This window comes from Paroedura picta, chromosome 7 (assembly GCF_049243985.1).
Source record: "Paroedura picta isolate Pp20150507F chromosome 7, Ppicta_v3.0, whole genome shotgun sequence".
Taxonomy (NCBI): domain Eukaryota; kingdom Metazoa; phylum Chordata; class Lepidosauria; order Squamata; family Gekkonidae; genus Paroedura; species Paroedura picta.
In genome coordinates, this window is record NC_135375.1 from 5,520,075 (window position 1) to 5,535,404 (window position 15,330).

The following is a 15,330-nucleotide window of genomic DNA, read 5'->3' on the forward strand; positions in this document are numbered from 1 at the left end:
ACATCTGTAGTTGTGATGTATGTTTCTTTAAGTGGATCACTCTCTTAACACACCTATGACGCATTTAAGCAACTTTGCTTTCTGGTGAGCAGTGCTCTCTTTTGCTTTCGCCTCTTGTGTCTTGCCACTCCGGCTTACCTTTTAATTATTTTGCAAATAAACGTACATGTGTTCAACAAGACAACCTGGACGTTGTTTCTTGGGCCAGCAGAGACAGTAGCTGGCAAAACTTCACAGCATATTGGTGGCAACGCAGCCCAAACCTCCACACCAGCTGAGCCAGAGCATTTAGGAATCCAATTGGATCCATAAATCTTGTCAGTAGCATGTGTAAAAAGTATCTTGGAGTCTTAGTAGACCATACATTGAACATGAGTTAACAGTGTGACTCGGTGGCTAAAAAGGCAAATGGGATTTTGGGTTGTATCAAACAGAGTATCGTGTCCAGATCACGGGAGGTGATGGTACCGCTTTACTCTGCTCTGGTTCGGCCTCACTTGGAGTCCTGTGTTCAGTTTTGGGCATCCCAGTTTAAGAGGGATATAGACAAACTGGAACGTGTCTAGAGGAGGGCAACAAAGATGGTGAGTTTGGAGACCAAGAGGTATGAAGAAAGATTGGGGGAGCTTGGTCTGTTTAGAGAGACAACTGAGAGGGGATTTGATAACCATCTTCAAGTATTTAAAAGGCTGCCATATAGGAGCAGAGTTCTCTCTTGCCCCGGATGGACCAGAACCAATGGGATGAAATTAATTCAAAAGAAATTCCATCTAAACATCCGAAAGAAGTTCCTGACAGTGAGAGCGGTTTCCCAGTGGAACAGGCTTCCTCGGGAGTTGATGGGTTCTCCCTCTTTGGAAATTTTTAAACAGAGGCTGGAGAGCCATCTGACGGAGAGGCTGATTCTGTGAAGATTCAAGGGGGTGGCAGGTGACAGTGGATGAGCCATAGCATTGTGAGTGTCCTGCATACTGCAGGGGGTTCGACTAACTGACCCATAAGGTCCCTTCCAATTCTGATAAGCTCCTTATGATTCTGATAAGCTCCTCTCATGCACATGAATTGATCTCTGAATGACAATAGAAAAATCTGCTACCTTTCCAGTTTTGTGCAGAATTAGAATCTGGAACTCTGCTGGAGCAAAGCTTTGCAGGCTAGTTGCCCATTGGGATGGACTCAGGTTCCACAGCTGGCAACTTGCAAATGGGCAAAACCAGCACCTGCCTGGGCCCAGGAGCATTCTCTGTGCCCCCTTGCCCTCATGGAACAGCCTGCCTGATGCGGCCAGAAGGGCCCACCTCTCCTGGCTATCTGCAGCCCATGCAGGTCTGAATGGATCCAGAGTTCTGAAAGAGGCTTGGGGAAACAGCTTAGGACGGAGATGCAGCCTTTGTACTGCCTGTGGCTGTGAGCAGGCACATCCTCCCCCTGTGCTTGGCATATCTGATAAAGGGCAATGCAGCCAGCCTGCCAACAGCGAGAGGTCGCCAGGGTGGAAGGAGCCCCTGCGGGAGGAGCAGCGGCTGATGGAGAAGTGTCAAGGGACCCTTTCCTGAGTGGCTTATTGACAAGCCCACATTCATGACTAACTAGGGCTGTTTTGAGACTGGCAAATCAAGGTTTGTGGGAGGAGCCTTCACCAAACATTTCCCAGATTTTTCTCTGGTTTGATACACCAATCAGCTGTTGAACCATCAATTTCTCTGATGCAAAACAGGTGGCTAAATTGGCTGCCAGCCATTCAGCCTCTGGGCAGAAGGATACACATGCGCAGAAGACAGGCTGAAGTGGCTGCCAGCCATTTCACTAATCCGTTTCACTTCCCTCCTCTTCCAAACAGTACAGCGCAAAACCATGAGCCATACGGTTTAAATGGCTGCCAAGCATTTAAACTGCCCATTTCACTCCCCCCTGCCCTGCTGGCTTTGAAGCAAGGTTGGGGGAGCAAAGGGTGCCTAGAGCAAGTGGGTGTAGGCTGTTAGCAACATCTCCATACTCCACTAACCCCCCCCCCCAATTCTCCCCTTGGAGGGGGGGGAGCAAAACCAGTGGCCTACATGGCTGCTAGCTGGTAAACCTTTTCTGGGGGATAACCATGCTTTCTCCCAACTTCAGCAGTATTTGTAAACTGCTCTGAGACCGTCTCCTCACAAGTTGAGATCCCTCCCTTTTGGCTTTTTAAAGAGGCAAACTGTGTTCCTTTCCACACCTAATTTTGCCTTTCCAGCCACAGAACTGAATTGTACACCCACTTACCCTGCAGAGAATGGCTTTCCAGGGATGGCAATTTCATGTTTAGGGTGGGTTCTAATCAGGCCGGTCCAATGGAGAAATCCTTGCATTCAGGTCCCCCCACCGCCAGCATTTTGATTCGTATGCGTATGCCCTCGTGCGGAAAGGGGCCGGGGCTCCGGAGCCCCCAAACCTGGCCCTCTTCCTTACGTGGGAGCCCCCCCCCCCGGCCCCTTCCCTCCCTCCCTCCTTCCCCGGCCGCGTTCTGCCGGCATTTCGGCTGGCTTCACCCGTGGGCTAAATTTAACGCGCGGTGCCCGAGCTCGGGCTGCCCCCTGGCACAGCCAGCGGCCTCAGGAGGGGACACGGCTGGCGGGCAGCGGGAGCGCCGTCTCCGGGGCCCGGGCAGGGAGCGCCGGCCGCATAAGGCCCGCTTGTTCTCCAGAAAGGGCGGCGGGACCGGTGGGGGCCGCCAGGGGGAGCCATTGAGACCGGAGCCGGCCCGCCGGCCGGCCAGGGAGGAGGGCGGGGGGTCACAGTTCCCCGAGCGTCGTGCTTGGCGCATGGACCCCCCCCCCCCCGGGACATAGTGCCCGAGGCCGGCCCGCCTCCCTTTCCATGCACAGCCAAGCCCCCCCCCCTCCCGCCGCCCAGCACGGCGGTCAGTCTGAGTCACAGGGCAAATTCAGAAAGCACCGACGTCATACTGCGGGCCACGTGCAAAGAACAAAGGAGAAGGGGCCGGGAATGCCCGCACGCCCCCCCCCCCGGCCACGTCTGAGGCAGCGGGGCCAGGATCCCCAGACCCACCGCTCCTCTATTTTGCAAATGCCCCCCCTCCTAATAAACTTCACCGCCTCCTCAAGGGCAGGTAAATATAAACCACCCCCCCCATCCCAAACCAGTAGGACGAGGAGCTGTTGCTGAGGATTTCAGGGCCCCCCAGGGGGCGCTCAGCGCTCAGCGGCTGCTCAGCAGTTCCCTCTGGCTGCCAGGCCTGCTGGGAGACGCTGGGGGCCCCCACTGCCCCCTTCCTCTTGGCTGCCCATCTAGCTCTGCAAGGTCTTTTGGCGATGGGGTGACCAGAGCCCCCCCCCCCACACACACACACACCGGATTCCCCAGGATCCTATGCTGGAGCAGCAGGAGGAGGCCAGACCCCTTCCTGCCAGACTCCTGGTGGGGAGGGTGGCCTGGCTCCCACGGGCGGGAGAGAGAGCAGCCTGCCTGGGCACCCTGCTGCCTGCCCTCCTCAGGGGTGGGTGTGGGTGTGGGGGGGGGCTGTCTTGGGCAGCAAGAGGCCTTCTCCGGAGGCCCACCACCTCCACACCCCCTGGCCAGGCAGGTGACGCCCCCCGCCGCCCCCCGCCGCCCCGCCTAGGTGAGCCCTCCCAGAAGCCGGCTGAAGGCATTGGTGGGGGTGGGGGGCCATTGGTGGGCCCCCCTTCCTTCCTCGCTCTCCCAGCCTGCAGGGCCTGCTGTTTGTAGCCTGCCATTGGCGACGAGGGCTGGGCGGATTGCTCTTGGCTGACTTTGGCGGGGAAAGCCAATGACCTTGGAACGGCTTGGAGAGGCAGCCTCTGGGCGGGGGCGGGGGCGGGGGGGAGGAGCATTTGCTGTGCATGAGGACACTCGCAGAGGGGAAACACGGAGTGCAGTCAAGGGCGGGGGGGGGGCTCAGCTGCTCACACCTGTTGGCTGCTGCCAGTAACCAGCCAGGCACCCCCAGGAAAAAGGCTAGAGAGGGAGAATATACCCTGTTTGGCTTGCTTCCCTCCCCCCCCTCCCGCCACCAGCAAGTTCTTGCTTCTCCTCCAGGACCAATCAGAGAGGATAGGCTCCCAAGCCTGCCTGACTAGGTGGAAGCAAGGGAGGGGGCAGGCAGGGTCTGCTGGGGGGGGGGGGTGGATGAAAGAATATGCTGCTGGGGGTTCCAGTGCTTGTCTACACCACTTGGAAGAGGGGAGGGGTCCAGGCAGCCCCACCCTCACCCCAGGAAGTATTATGTGCAGAAGCTGGGAAAGTGCAGTGGGTATGTAATGGTTCTTGGGGGGGGGGCAAAGGCATGATCCCCCCCCCACTAGCCGCAGGCCTCAAGTGCAACTGAAGTCCACAGCTGGCCCACAGCCAGCCCAATCCTGGGGGGGGGTGGCATTCTTACTTTATTCCCAGCAGCAGCAGACCCTTCGATGTCCACAGAGGGCCGCATGGCCTGCTTCTCCCCAGGCTCAAAAGGAGTATGCTGGGGGGCCCACTCCCCTTCCCCCAAGGGATCCGGAAGGCAGAGGAAGAGGCCCCTGAGCCCAAAGGGCTAGGGCCACCCTTGGCTGCATCATGTGACTTGGTCTCCAAACTCCTCACCAGCTTCAGAGCCCTCCTTGGGACATGCGCCAGTTTCTCTCCATCTTTCTTCACTTGTGGTGCCCAAAACTGAACAGAGTCCCCTCACTGGCAGTCTTCAAGCAAAGGCTGGATACACACTTTTCTTGGATGCTTTAGGGTACTTAGGGCTGATCCTGCGTTGAGCAGGGGGTTGGCCCCTTCCAACTCTATGATTCTGTGATTCTAAGTGAGGCCAAACTGGAGAGGATGGTGCTGACATCCCCGGATACCCAAGGAGGAAGCTCTGGAGAGGTTTCGGCTGGACTAACAACTTTGACCCCACTGTCAGCCACAGCATGGCCCAGTCGGTGCACCAGTACATTTTCTGGATACCACCCTGCAGCTTCTTGACAGGTACAAAAATAGCACCTGACACCAAAATCCACGGGCTTCCGGATGTCTACCTGATTCCTGCCGTGTGCCAAAAATGCCACTGTCTACAGTCAAGCACGACTCAGCCGCAGACATGGCCAGTCCTCGGGAAAACTTGCTCGGGGAAAGGACCACAACAGGCCCATCTTATTTTTTTAAAAATAGATTTTTATAACGCCCCCCCCCCCGGCTGCTCAGGGTTAGAAGACCCATCAATTCAATAAAGCCCCAAGCAGACCCCCAAAGATCCAGAAGCCGGGGGAGGGGGGGCACAGGGAAGACGAATGGGGCGGCAGTGCTGGGGGTACCTGCGGCTCACAGGGGGAAAGTGTCCAATGTCACATCAGCAAACCTGGGGCTGCCACCTTGTATATACATAGCCCCCCCCCCTCCACCACCACCACCCCCAACCAGCTTCTCACCAAGGACCACATAGCAGAGGCCCAAGCAGCGGAATTGGGAGCCCCGTGATGCGCCCAGGCGCCAACTCTCTCGCCAGGTCCTTGGGCCCTAAATGCGGCACGCCCCGCCCCGCCCCCGGCCAATGGGAGCGCGGCCCGCCCGCCCCGCGCTCCCCTCCGTCTCCGGGGCGACGAGGACGCCGCCGGAGGGATGGAGCCGTCGAGGTGAGCCCTCGGGGGGGGGGGGGGGCTGGTCTCCGCCGACCGCCTCACCTGGCCGGGGCGGGAGGCCCTGAACAGCGCCCCCCCACACACACCTTTCCGTGTGCTCCGCAGGTGGGAGGCGGAGGGCGGAGGCGAGGCGGCGGCGAAGCCCGAGGAGGAGGAGGAGGAGGAGGGGGCGACGATGGCGGCGGAAGGGCCGGTGCTGGTGGAGCGGCCGGCTTGCGGCGTGGAGCTGCCCCCCTGCTGCCCCGACTGTCCCCCGGGCCCGGTCCTGGCCGAGCTGCCTCCTGCCCAGGCTCTGTTGCTGCCCGCGCCGCCCCCCGAGCCCTCCCCCGCGGCGCCGCAGCCCCCCCGCGGCCACTGCCTGCTGCGCAACTGGCAGGAGGAGGTAAGGCGAGGGGCGGGGCGGGGGCCCACCTCGCGGGGCGGGCGGCAGGGCAGCAAGGGAAGGGGCGCCGATTTCTGCATTCTGCGGGGGTTGGACTGTCCCTTCCTCCGACCCCCCTCCCCCGCCGCCTTGGCTGTTGCAGAGGGCCACCAACGCCCTGGACGAGGTGCCCGGCTCCGGGGACGGCAGCACGGAGGGCTTCTTCTTCCGGCACGGGCACCGGGGGTTGCTCACCCTGCACTCCCTTGCGGGCCTGGCCCGGAGCACCACCACCCAGGACGCCTACCGGAGACCCTGCCCCACGGGGCGCCCCATCAGAGGTGGGGCCTGCAGTTGAACGGGCAGGTAGACGAGCAAGGAGGGAGGTTGGCAACCGCTCGGCCGGGCCAAGGGGCTCAGCGGGCCCACGAGGGGCGACGAGACAAGGGCAGCTTGTCCATCTGCTCCTCCCCAACCTCCCCCCCCCCTGCAGTGGGGCAGGAGGGGAGGGTGCCAGGCAGAAACAGGACGCTGATTCTGGCACAGGCGTTGGGGTGGTGGTGGTGAGGGTCCGGAGAGAGCTTCTGACTCCCCCACTAACCTGCTACCCCCACTCTTCCCCCACCCCCCAGGGCAGCGGGAGGCCATGATGCAGTGGCTCTTGTACCAGAAGTACAGGTGAGCAGGCCGCTAGCCGCCCTCCCCAGGACAGGGGCCAATTTGGAGGGTGCCCTGGACTCCACCTGCCTCTGTGCCCAGCCTCTGCCCTGGATGGGATCAGTCCCTTCCGCAAATAGCAGGATCCCGCAGCCCCCCGGTGTTCTAGGGAGGCCAGGGAAGCCTTCGCCGATTTCTCTGGGAGCAAAACCGTCCTGTCTACACTCTCCTCAAATTTTCATGGTCTCTCCCATGAACCTGGGCAGTTCCCTGGAGAGCCAGGCCTAGATGTAAGTTCCAGGGTCTCAACAGCTCCTCACAGGTTGCAGGTGAGGCCTGTCAAGGAATGGGCAAAGCTGGGGGGGGGGCTGCAGCGGGGGGAGGGTCCCCGATGGTCTTACTTTCTGAGAGAACAAGCCAGGGAGACAGCAAAGGACAGAAGGAAGCAAAGGACAGACTGTCCCAGCCTGTGTTCCAGCAGGGAGGAAAGACATTCCCCGATATTCTGACCTGGGTCCTGATTCATAGCGTGCCCCATGCTGGACCCAGCTTCTGTCCTGCCAGTCACCTGGAGGAGGAAGGTCCTGGCTTGCATGGGCCCAGGGGGAGGGAGCTTGGGGCAAGAGGGAGCCCAGCTGGGCTCATCTTCCAGGCCCGTGGGGTATCCAGCTCTCCTGTTGGCCTTGCGCCAGTCCCAGGGGAGGAGATCTCCCCCATCCCATAAGCCCCCTGCTGAGGCCACTGTCCTTGTGTGCAGCAAGGAGGCCTTTGCGGAAGATGTCGACCCTCCCCCCGGCCCCATGGAGTCCGTGTCCACCATGCAGCGAGACTATCATCGGGAGGGCCTCCTCTCTGTGCTCCCCACCCCCACCCAGGTGAGTGGCAATAGGAGTGGGTTGAGCAGGGGGGCCTGTGGGGCTGCCCACCCATGCCCAGGCTGTGCAACGGTTGCTCTCTGCAGCCCCACAACTACCGGACTGAGCAGCCCCAGACGTTCTGGTTGGAACACGCCCAGCAAGTGCCTGTGAGTGAGACACCCCCTCCCCCCTCCTTCCCCCTCCTTCCCCCCCTCTGGCCAGCGCCTGCTGCTTGTTCTCCTGTGTAGATGTGGGGCTGGGGCCAGAAAGGAGGGAACTCTCCGTTGGTGACCCTCCGCCCCACCAGCGACCCAAGAGCATGGGCAGGAGGGAGCCTGGCCGGGTTCTCCCACTCTTTCTCTCTCCAGGGGGTCTCCAGCATCCAGACCGGGGACACCCCCTTCAGGAAGAATGCCTCCTTCAGCACTCCTGCGGGAGAGCCCACAGAACAAACCAAGGCTCTAGCACAATAAAAGGGCTCCGGAGATGCACCCGGCTGCTTTGTAGGGCGGGGGGGGGGGGGTTGTGTGTGCATGCATGCATGCTCTGGGGTGGGGGAGAGGTGGGGCTGCTGGAGCTGGCAGTACTTCTACTTGGCCCCCCACACTGCCAGCCTCTTTGGCACACACCATGCTGATGCCTCCCCCCCCCCCACCTCCCCGGCCGCCCAGCACAAGGGCCACGTACTCTCGTGGGTTAAAAAGTCTGTATTTCAACAAAATATTCCACCCTGTGTTTGGATTTCTGTATTTACAAAGGGGGGGGAGGGAGGGAGGGAGGGAGGAGTGGCTGGGTGGCTCAGCCAGCTGAGCTGCTCAGAGCAGGATGGGCAGGGGTCAGGAACCAGCCAGGCCCCAACTGGGTGCAGGTAGCACAGCTGCGGGGGACCTCGCTGGCACGGGGGCTGCTGGTGTCATGGGGGGCAGCGAGGAGGCTCGGCAGCCCTGCCTGCTTCAGCACAGCCAAGCAGGGGCCTCTCCAGCCAGGGGGGTCTTCCTGCCCCTGCAGTCCGTAGGTCTCGCTCTCTCCTTGCACCAAGGCAAATCTGGGCCTTGCAGGCCCCACACCTCTTGCTGGGAGCAGCTGCTGCCTCGTATCCTTTGTGGGAGGAGTCACAGGAGGGGGAGGAGCCACATCAGATGACACCGGGGTCCTTCTCGCTCAGCAACCAGTAGGTCCGCATCTTCCCCTTGCCCTGTGGAGCAGGAGGAGACCAATCGTGTCAGCCCAGGAGGCCTCCTGGGGGAGGGGCTGGCTCCCCCCAGGGGCCCGTGAGGCAGAACCCACCTTCATCTCCACGTCCCCCCTCAGCTCCAGCTCAAAGCAGCCGAACTCGTCCAGGATCTCCTTGGTGGAGGAAGAGACGTGGATCTTCAGGGCTGGAACAAACACGGCTGCGGGGAGTCAGTCAGCCTGGGCAGGGTGGCCCAGCCAGCCTGAGAGCCTGCAGCCCCAGGGAGCAAGCCCACCCAGCCCACCCAGGAAGAGGCCTCACCCTTGCCGTTCGACTCCATGCGGGAGGCTGTGTTGACCGTGTCTCCAAAGAGGCAGTACCGCGGCATCTTGAGGCCCACCACTCCAGCACATACTGGCCCTGCAGGGAGGGACAGAGGGTGTGTGTGTGTGTGTTTGTGTGCAGCCCCTGCCCTCCAGCGGGCTTCCTCCCCAGCCCGGCCCGGCCTGGCCTGCTGCTGGCACTCACCAGAGTGGATGCCGATCCGCAAATGCAGCTGCTCGCTGGGCCGGTGCCGGATGCGGAAGGTCTTCACGGCCTCCAGGAGCGCCAGGGCCATGCGGACAATCTCGTGGGCGTGCAGCTTGCCGTTGCGAACGGGCAGCCCCGACACCACCATGTAGGCATCCCCAATGGTCTCCACCTGTGGGCGGGGCAGCCTCTGACTCAGGCTCCTGCTGTGGGGCTATTTGGGGGAGGAGCCCTGACTGCCCCTCCCCGGAGGCCACACTCACCTTGTAGACGTCGAAGTTGTCGATGATGGCGTCGAAGCAGGTGTACAGGTCGTTGAGCAGCGTCACCACCTGTGAACGGGGGGAGGACAGGCAGGCAGGGGGTTCGCTTGGAGGACTGGGCCTGCATCCCAGGGGAGCAGGAGCTGGCTGGCTGGCTGGCAGCAGCAAGACTGCATGGCCTGTGTTCAAAAGCGCCCTGGGCTGGAGGCGTTCTGCAGCGTGGACTGGCCTGTGGTGGGCAGGTCCCACGAGAGGCCTCTGAGTGCCTTCATGGCTGATGGGGAGCTCCTCTGCCCAAGGACATCGGTCGAGCCAGCACACCTTGGGGCTGCGTTGGGCTGACCGGCATGGCCCTGCAGCACCTGGCCATAGGCTCCAGGAGCCATTAGTGGGGGTGGGGGCAGTGTTCCCAGTGCAAGAGAAAAACCAGGCTTCCCCAGGCTCCAAGGGCCCTCAGTGGCAGGCAGCTGGGCCCACCTCCCTGGGGGGAGGCCGGCGTGAGCCAGGCAAGGGCCGGGCCAAGGTGGGGCTCCTCCTGGCCTGTCTCCCTCCTGCTTCCCGGGAGGGGGGGCACCTGCATTGGGGTGCTCTCAGCCGACAGGGAAGTGAAGCCCACAATGTCGCTGAAGTAGATGGTGACGCAGTCAAAGGCCTCGGCTTGCACCGTCTCCCCACGCTTGAGCTGCTCAGCCACGGAGCTGGAGAGAAGGAGGGAGAGTCAGTGGGCGTTCTGCCTGCCCCATGGCGGGGAGGGAGCATGGAGTAGCCTCGGGGCAGCAACTCACTGGGGGAGGATCTGGTACAGCAAGTTCTCGGCCTTGCGCTTCTCCTCCAGATAGGCCTGGGTGCGCTCCTCCACCAGCTTCTCCAGGTTGTTGGCATACTGCTCCATGCGGGACAGCAGGTTGTCCAGGATACTGGTACTGCCTTCCCTGCAGAGAAGGAAAGGAGGCACACTGGGAGCCGGGGCACAGGGGAAGGAGCCTGAGACCTGGAATGGCCCCCAGGGCCCTGCCAAGGCTCAGCTCCTGCACTTGGGCCCGTAGGGCCTTCCTCCTCCTCTGACAACAGACCACACTAGAAGGGAGCAGGGGCACAGATGCTGCAGCTGCATTACACACACACAGAATAGAATCATAGAATCATAGAGTTGGAAGGGGCCATACAGGCCATCTAGTCCAACCCCTGCTCAATGCAGGATCAGCCCAAAGCATCCTAAAGCATCCAAGAAAAGTGTGTATCCAACCTTTGCTTGAACACTGCCAGTAAGGGGGAGCTCACCACCTCCTTAGGTAGCCTATTCCACGGCTGAACTACTCTGTGAAATTTTTTTTCCTGATATCTAACCTGTATCGTAGTACTTGAAGTTTAAACCCATTACTGCGCATCCTCTCCTCTGCAGCGAACAGAAACAGCATCCTGCCCTCCTTTAAGTGGCAACCTTTCAAATACTTAAAGAGGGCTTCATAGGGCTTGGTCCCTTGGCCCTAGATCATCTTCGTTGCTCTCCACTGTACCCTTACAATTTTATCCACATCCTTCTTGAAGAGAGGCCTCCAGAACTGCACACAGTACTCCAGGTGTGGTCTGACCAGTGCCGTATACAATGGGACTATGACATCTTGTGATTTTGATGTGATGCCCCTGTTGATACAGCCCAAAATGGCATTTGACTTTTTTACCGCTGCATCACACTGCCTGCATATGTTTAGTTTACAATCCACAAGTACCCCAAGGTCTCGTTCACCCACAGTGTTACCTAGAAGCGTATCCCCCATCCAGTAGGCATGCTTTTCATTTTTCTGACCCAGATGCAGAACTTTACACTTATCTTTATTAAATTGCATCTTGTTCTCATTTGCCCATTTTTCCATTGTGTTCAGATCTCGTTGAACTCTGTCTCTATCTTCCGGAGTATTTGCCAGTCCTCCCAATTTGGTGTCATCTGCAAACTTGATGAGTAGTCCCTCCACCCCCTCATCTAGATCATTAATAAATATGTTAAAAAGTACCGGGCCGAGCCCCGAGCCCTGAGGTACCCCGCTACTCACCTCTCTCCAGTCTGATGAAACACCATTGACAACAACTCTTTTAGTGCGGTTCTCTAACCAATTCCCTATCCACCTAACTGTCTGAAAATCCAGATTGCAATCCTTCAACTTATCCATCAGAACATCATGGGGAACCTTGTCAAAAGCTTTACTAAAATCCAAGTAAATGACATCAACCGAATTTACCCGATCCAGCAGAAGTCTGAGGCCTTGGCTTCTTGGAAGGGCTGTGCAACGCTGGACCCAACCCCAGCCCCCCCTTCCTTTCCTTGGCTCAGAGGAGGGCTAGGGTAGCCCCCCACCTGGCCCATAGTAAGGGGCATGAGCACCCCTAATTGGCAGTGATGGGTGGGGGAGTTCTCACCTCTGGGTACTTCTCTCTTGGCCAGGGACTGGCTGGTGCCAAGCCCCCCTCCCCTCCCCACTCCTTGCTCTGGTGTATTCCTGCAGGGCCCAAAGGATGGGAGCTAGAAGGGAGGGGAGGGATCCGTGGGACGGCAGCCATTAGTGTCCAGAAGGCATCTGCTCCTTTGGGGTCTGGAATGGGGTAGAGCAGACCAACGCCTGCCAGATCCCAGCTGGCTCCACGATCCCAAGGGCAGTTCCGCCCAGCAGGGTGGTCCCCTCTGCCCAGCCTGAGAGCTGCAAAAGGGCCTGTCCCCAGGAGGGCCTCCCCAGCCCTTCCCTCCCCCTCCCCCTCCCCCCCAGCACCCACTTGTTGAAGCGCCGGATGAAGATCTTGATCTGGGCGAAGTCGGGACGTTCGGCCAGCTCCTGGGCCCAGCAGCGCTCCATCAGCACGGCCAGCTCCTCACTGTGGGCCCGCGTGTCTACCGTGGGGCGGAAGTACGGCCGCTGGCTGTTGCGCACCTTCTGCACAATCTCTGTGGGGGCGGGCGTGGGGTGCAGAGGAACGGCGTGAGCGCATGGGCTGGGTGAGATGGAGGCTGGGCTGGCGGGGGTGAGACGGCAAAGGGGGGGGGAGCATGCCAGGGCATGGAGTGTGTGGCTGGCCACTGAGACAATGAGTGGGGGCGGATGAGCTTCCTGGTGCCAGTGAGGGGGGAGGACATGGTGCAGGGAGACAGACACGGGGAGGGGGGGGGTCATCACAGTCAGCAGAAGTGATGTCAAAAGCCCTCCCCATACAGTGGGTCTGATCGCTCACATTGCCCCCCACCCCGAGGTCCTGGACCCAGGGAGCAGCAGCTGCTCCCCACCCCCAAGGCGGGGCAGGAGACACAAGATGGCTGTGGGGCTGGGGAGGCTGCCTCCCGCGCCCTGGAACAGGAATTTTTGGGTGGGGGTATGGTCTCCGTGCAGGCTCAACTCCAGCGGGGACCTCCAGAGGAGATGGCCTAGCAGGGAAGCTGGGAAGCCCCAGGCCCACCTTTCCTGACTGATGGGCAAAGCAGCTCTTTGACTGCCGGACAGGCAATCCCACTTCTGGGGAGGGAGGGAGGGAGGGGGGGAGGGAGGGGGCACGGTCCTTCCTTCCTGGAGGCCCAAGGGCCCATCACCAAGCTCCTTCCTGCTCTAGAGGTGAAGGAGAGAGGCTAACTGGGGCCCCAAACAGTGTGGCTGGAGAATCCCTGCCTCACCCCACAAAGAACGCACCTGAAGCCGCATTCTCCTGCGTCAGGCCGGCTTTCTCTGGCTGCAGCTCTCTCTCCTGGCACCTCCGCCTGGGATCACTGTGCCTGGAGCCTTGCGCAGGCCGCTTGGGGCCTCTGCCCCTGAGCCGCAGCCCCACCTGCCCTCCTGAATGGGGGGGTTCCTCACCTTTGGGGCTGAGGTCCATGCCCTCCACATAGAAGGCCCCGTTGCGCAGGGCAATTTCCTGGAGGATGATCCCAAAACTGTAGACATCTGCTTTCTGCATGGCTGGGGGCGGCAAGGCCCTGTTCTGCAGCAGCTCTGGGGCCGTCCACAGCTTCTCTGAGGGAGGAAGGGAAGAGCCAACAGTCAGCGGAAGGATGCTCAGCAGGACCAGCCCTTGCAAAAGCCGGGGCCTCAAGCTGTGCCCGCAGGAAGGAGGGCCAGACTAGGGACCCCTGGTAGCAGCACTCACTGGCATAAAGGGCGTGGCTCCCCTCCCCCTGGCTGCTCTGCCGGAAGCTAGCCAGGCCGTAATCGGTGATCTTGAGCACAAAGCGGCTGTCCACCACGCAGTTGGAAGACTTGAGGCTGCCGTGGTGGCCGATGATGCTGCTGTGCAGGAACGCCATGCCCTGTGCCGGACAGACAGACAGATGCCTTCGGGCCATGGAAGGAGGCCAGTGGCTGCCAACTGGGGCTGCTCAAAGGAGAAAGCTCCCTGGACTGGTAGCAATCGGGCCGCCCAGCAAGGGAGGCTGGACGTCTGCTCAGCTGGGGACTGCTGATGACCACCTCAGGGGGCAGCACAAGCAGTTGGGCAGGGAGAGCCAGCTCGGGAGCTACTGGTGAGTGTTGCGTTCTTTTTTACAATGTGAGAGAGCAGTGTGTGACAGTATATAGGTTGCAGGCGAGTGGGGGCTGTTTGAGTGGGGTTTTTGGTCTGTTCCTTACCTGGGTGGTGCAGGACTGCAGGTAGCTCCATCCTCTGCTGGGTGGGTCTTTGTGCTATAAAAGGCTCTTGTTCGCCAGAGGCACGAGCCTTTGATGCATGCCAACGGCAAGATCAAAAGAGCTTTTAGCTTGCGGTCATGCCAGGGGACTCGGTAAGTGTTCCAGAGATTGCAGAAGGGGTCTGTTTGTTCCCACACATGTACTGTCTGGCGCATGTCTGTATTTTTACCTCAGGGTAGCTTTAAATATACATGCACCAAGTGCAGGTTAGTAACCCGCCTGGAGAAGATACAGAAGCTAGAAGAAGGCCTGTCCACACTGCAGTCTAAAAAGGAGGGTGAAGAGTTCTGAGAAAGAACTCATGGAGCACTTTTTGGAGGGCCATTGGGAGAGGAGGGAAAGGTGTCCCACCCATTAAGGGAAGAATACAAGAGGACAGCAGATGGAAGAACGTTACTCAGGGGACTGATCTAACAGGCATTACAGAAACCTGGTGGGATAACTCTCACAACTGGAATAATAGGACTGAGGGGTACAATTTATTTAAAAGGGACAGACAAAGAAGGGGGGAGGAGTAGCCACTGTATGTTAAGAATATATATGCCTGTGGGGAAATACATGTGGCTGAACATGGGGGTTCATAGGTGGGCAGGGAGTTGTGGGCAGGGAGTTGTGAGTTCCTGCACTGTGCAGGAGGCTGGACTACTAGATGACCCTGGAGGTCTCTTCCAACTCGGCCATTCTATGATTCTAGGGGAGGCCTCCGTCTGCTTGGAGGGGACGCTTTCTCTGTCCTGTCCCGGAACACCCCTTGCTAGTCCCCCCACACACACACACACCAGGTGGCTCCTGACCTGGGCTCTCCCGCCTCCCAACTCACCTTGACAAGGTCGTTGATGAGGGAGTAGCGGAACATCCAGTCGAGGTTGATGCTCTCATTCTCCAGGATGTCCTGCAGGAGGAGGGAGGACGCTTGGCCCAGCCGCCTTGTCCAGGGGAGGAGGCCCATCCCACGGCAGCGAGGGGTCTCCATCCAGCAACCCCCCCCCTTACCTGCAAGCTGCCCCGAGGGCAGTACTCCGTCACAATGCAGATGTTGGGGGGGTCAATGCAGGCCCCAATGAAGCGGGTCAGGTGGTTGAACTGGATGTCTCGCATCTGCAGCAGGCACAATCAGAGCCCCTCTCAGCTCTCCTTTCCGTGGCAGCCCCAGGAGTGACTGGCGCAGGTGGGAGGGGGTGGACCAGGTGGCCTGCATGGCCCCTCCC

At 60.0% G+C, this 15,330-nt stretch overlaps 2 protein-coding genes across 4 annotated transcripts in view; one reads left to right on the top strand and one right to left on the bottom strand.

Annotated features, from left to right (window-relative positions):
• Nucleotides 1-2,990: 2,990 nt before the first annotated feature.
• SPAG8 (sperm associated antigen 8) lies at nt 2,991-7,980 on the top strand. Its single transcript, XM_077346674.1, has 9 exons — nt 2,991-3,103; nt 4,803-4,968; nt 5,486-5,612; nt 5,724-6,000; nt 6,143-6,320; nt 6,612-6,657; nt 7,394-7,511; nt 7,598-7,660; nt 7,862-7,980. The coding sequence occupies exons 2-9, from the start codon at nt 4,911-4,913 to the stop codon at nt 7,964-7,966; spliced, it is 972 nt and encodes a 323-aa protein (XP_077202789.1). The 5' UTR covers nt 2,991-3,103; nt 4,803-4,910; the 3' UTR covers nt 7,967-7,980.
• A 200-nt stretch (nt 7,981-8,180) lies between these two features.
• NPR2 (natriuretic peptide receptor 2) overlaps nt 8,181-15,330 on the bottom strand; it is a 35,408-nt gene continuing 28,258 nt past the window's right edge. Inside the window, exons 11-22 of one of the 3 annotated variants that reach the window (XM_077346664.1) lie at nt 15,116-15,220; nt 14,943-15,014; nt 13,584-13,743; nt 13,295-13,450; nt 12,228-12,396; nt 10,247-10,393; nt 10,036-10,159; nt 9,462-9,530; nt 9,196-9,370; nt 8,989-9,087; nt 8,781-8,840; nt 8,181-8,688 (exon numbers count right to left, since the gene is read on the bottom strand). In XM_077346664.1, coding sequence (XP_077202779.1) covers nt 8,812-8,840; nt 8,989-9,087; nt 9,196-9,370; nt 9,462-9,530; nt 10,036-10,159; nt 10,247-10,393; nt 12,228-12,396; nt 13,295-13,450; nt 13,584-13,743; nt 14,943-15,014; nt 15,116-15,220 — 1,305 coding nt within the window. In that variant the 3' untranslated portion in view covers nt 8,181-8,688; nt 8,781-8,811. Of the gene's footprint in view, nt 8,689-8,780; nt 8,888-8,988; nt 9,088-9,195; nt 9,371-9,461; nt 9,531-10,035; nt 10,160-10,246; nt 10,394-12,227; nt 12,397-13,294; nt 13,451-13,583; nt 13,744-14,942; nt 15,015-15,115; nt 15,221-15,330 lie in introns of all 3 variants that reach the window. The other 2 variants (XM_077346663.1, XM_077346662.1) reach the window with 2 other exon arrangements.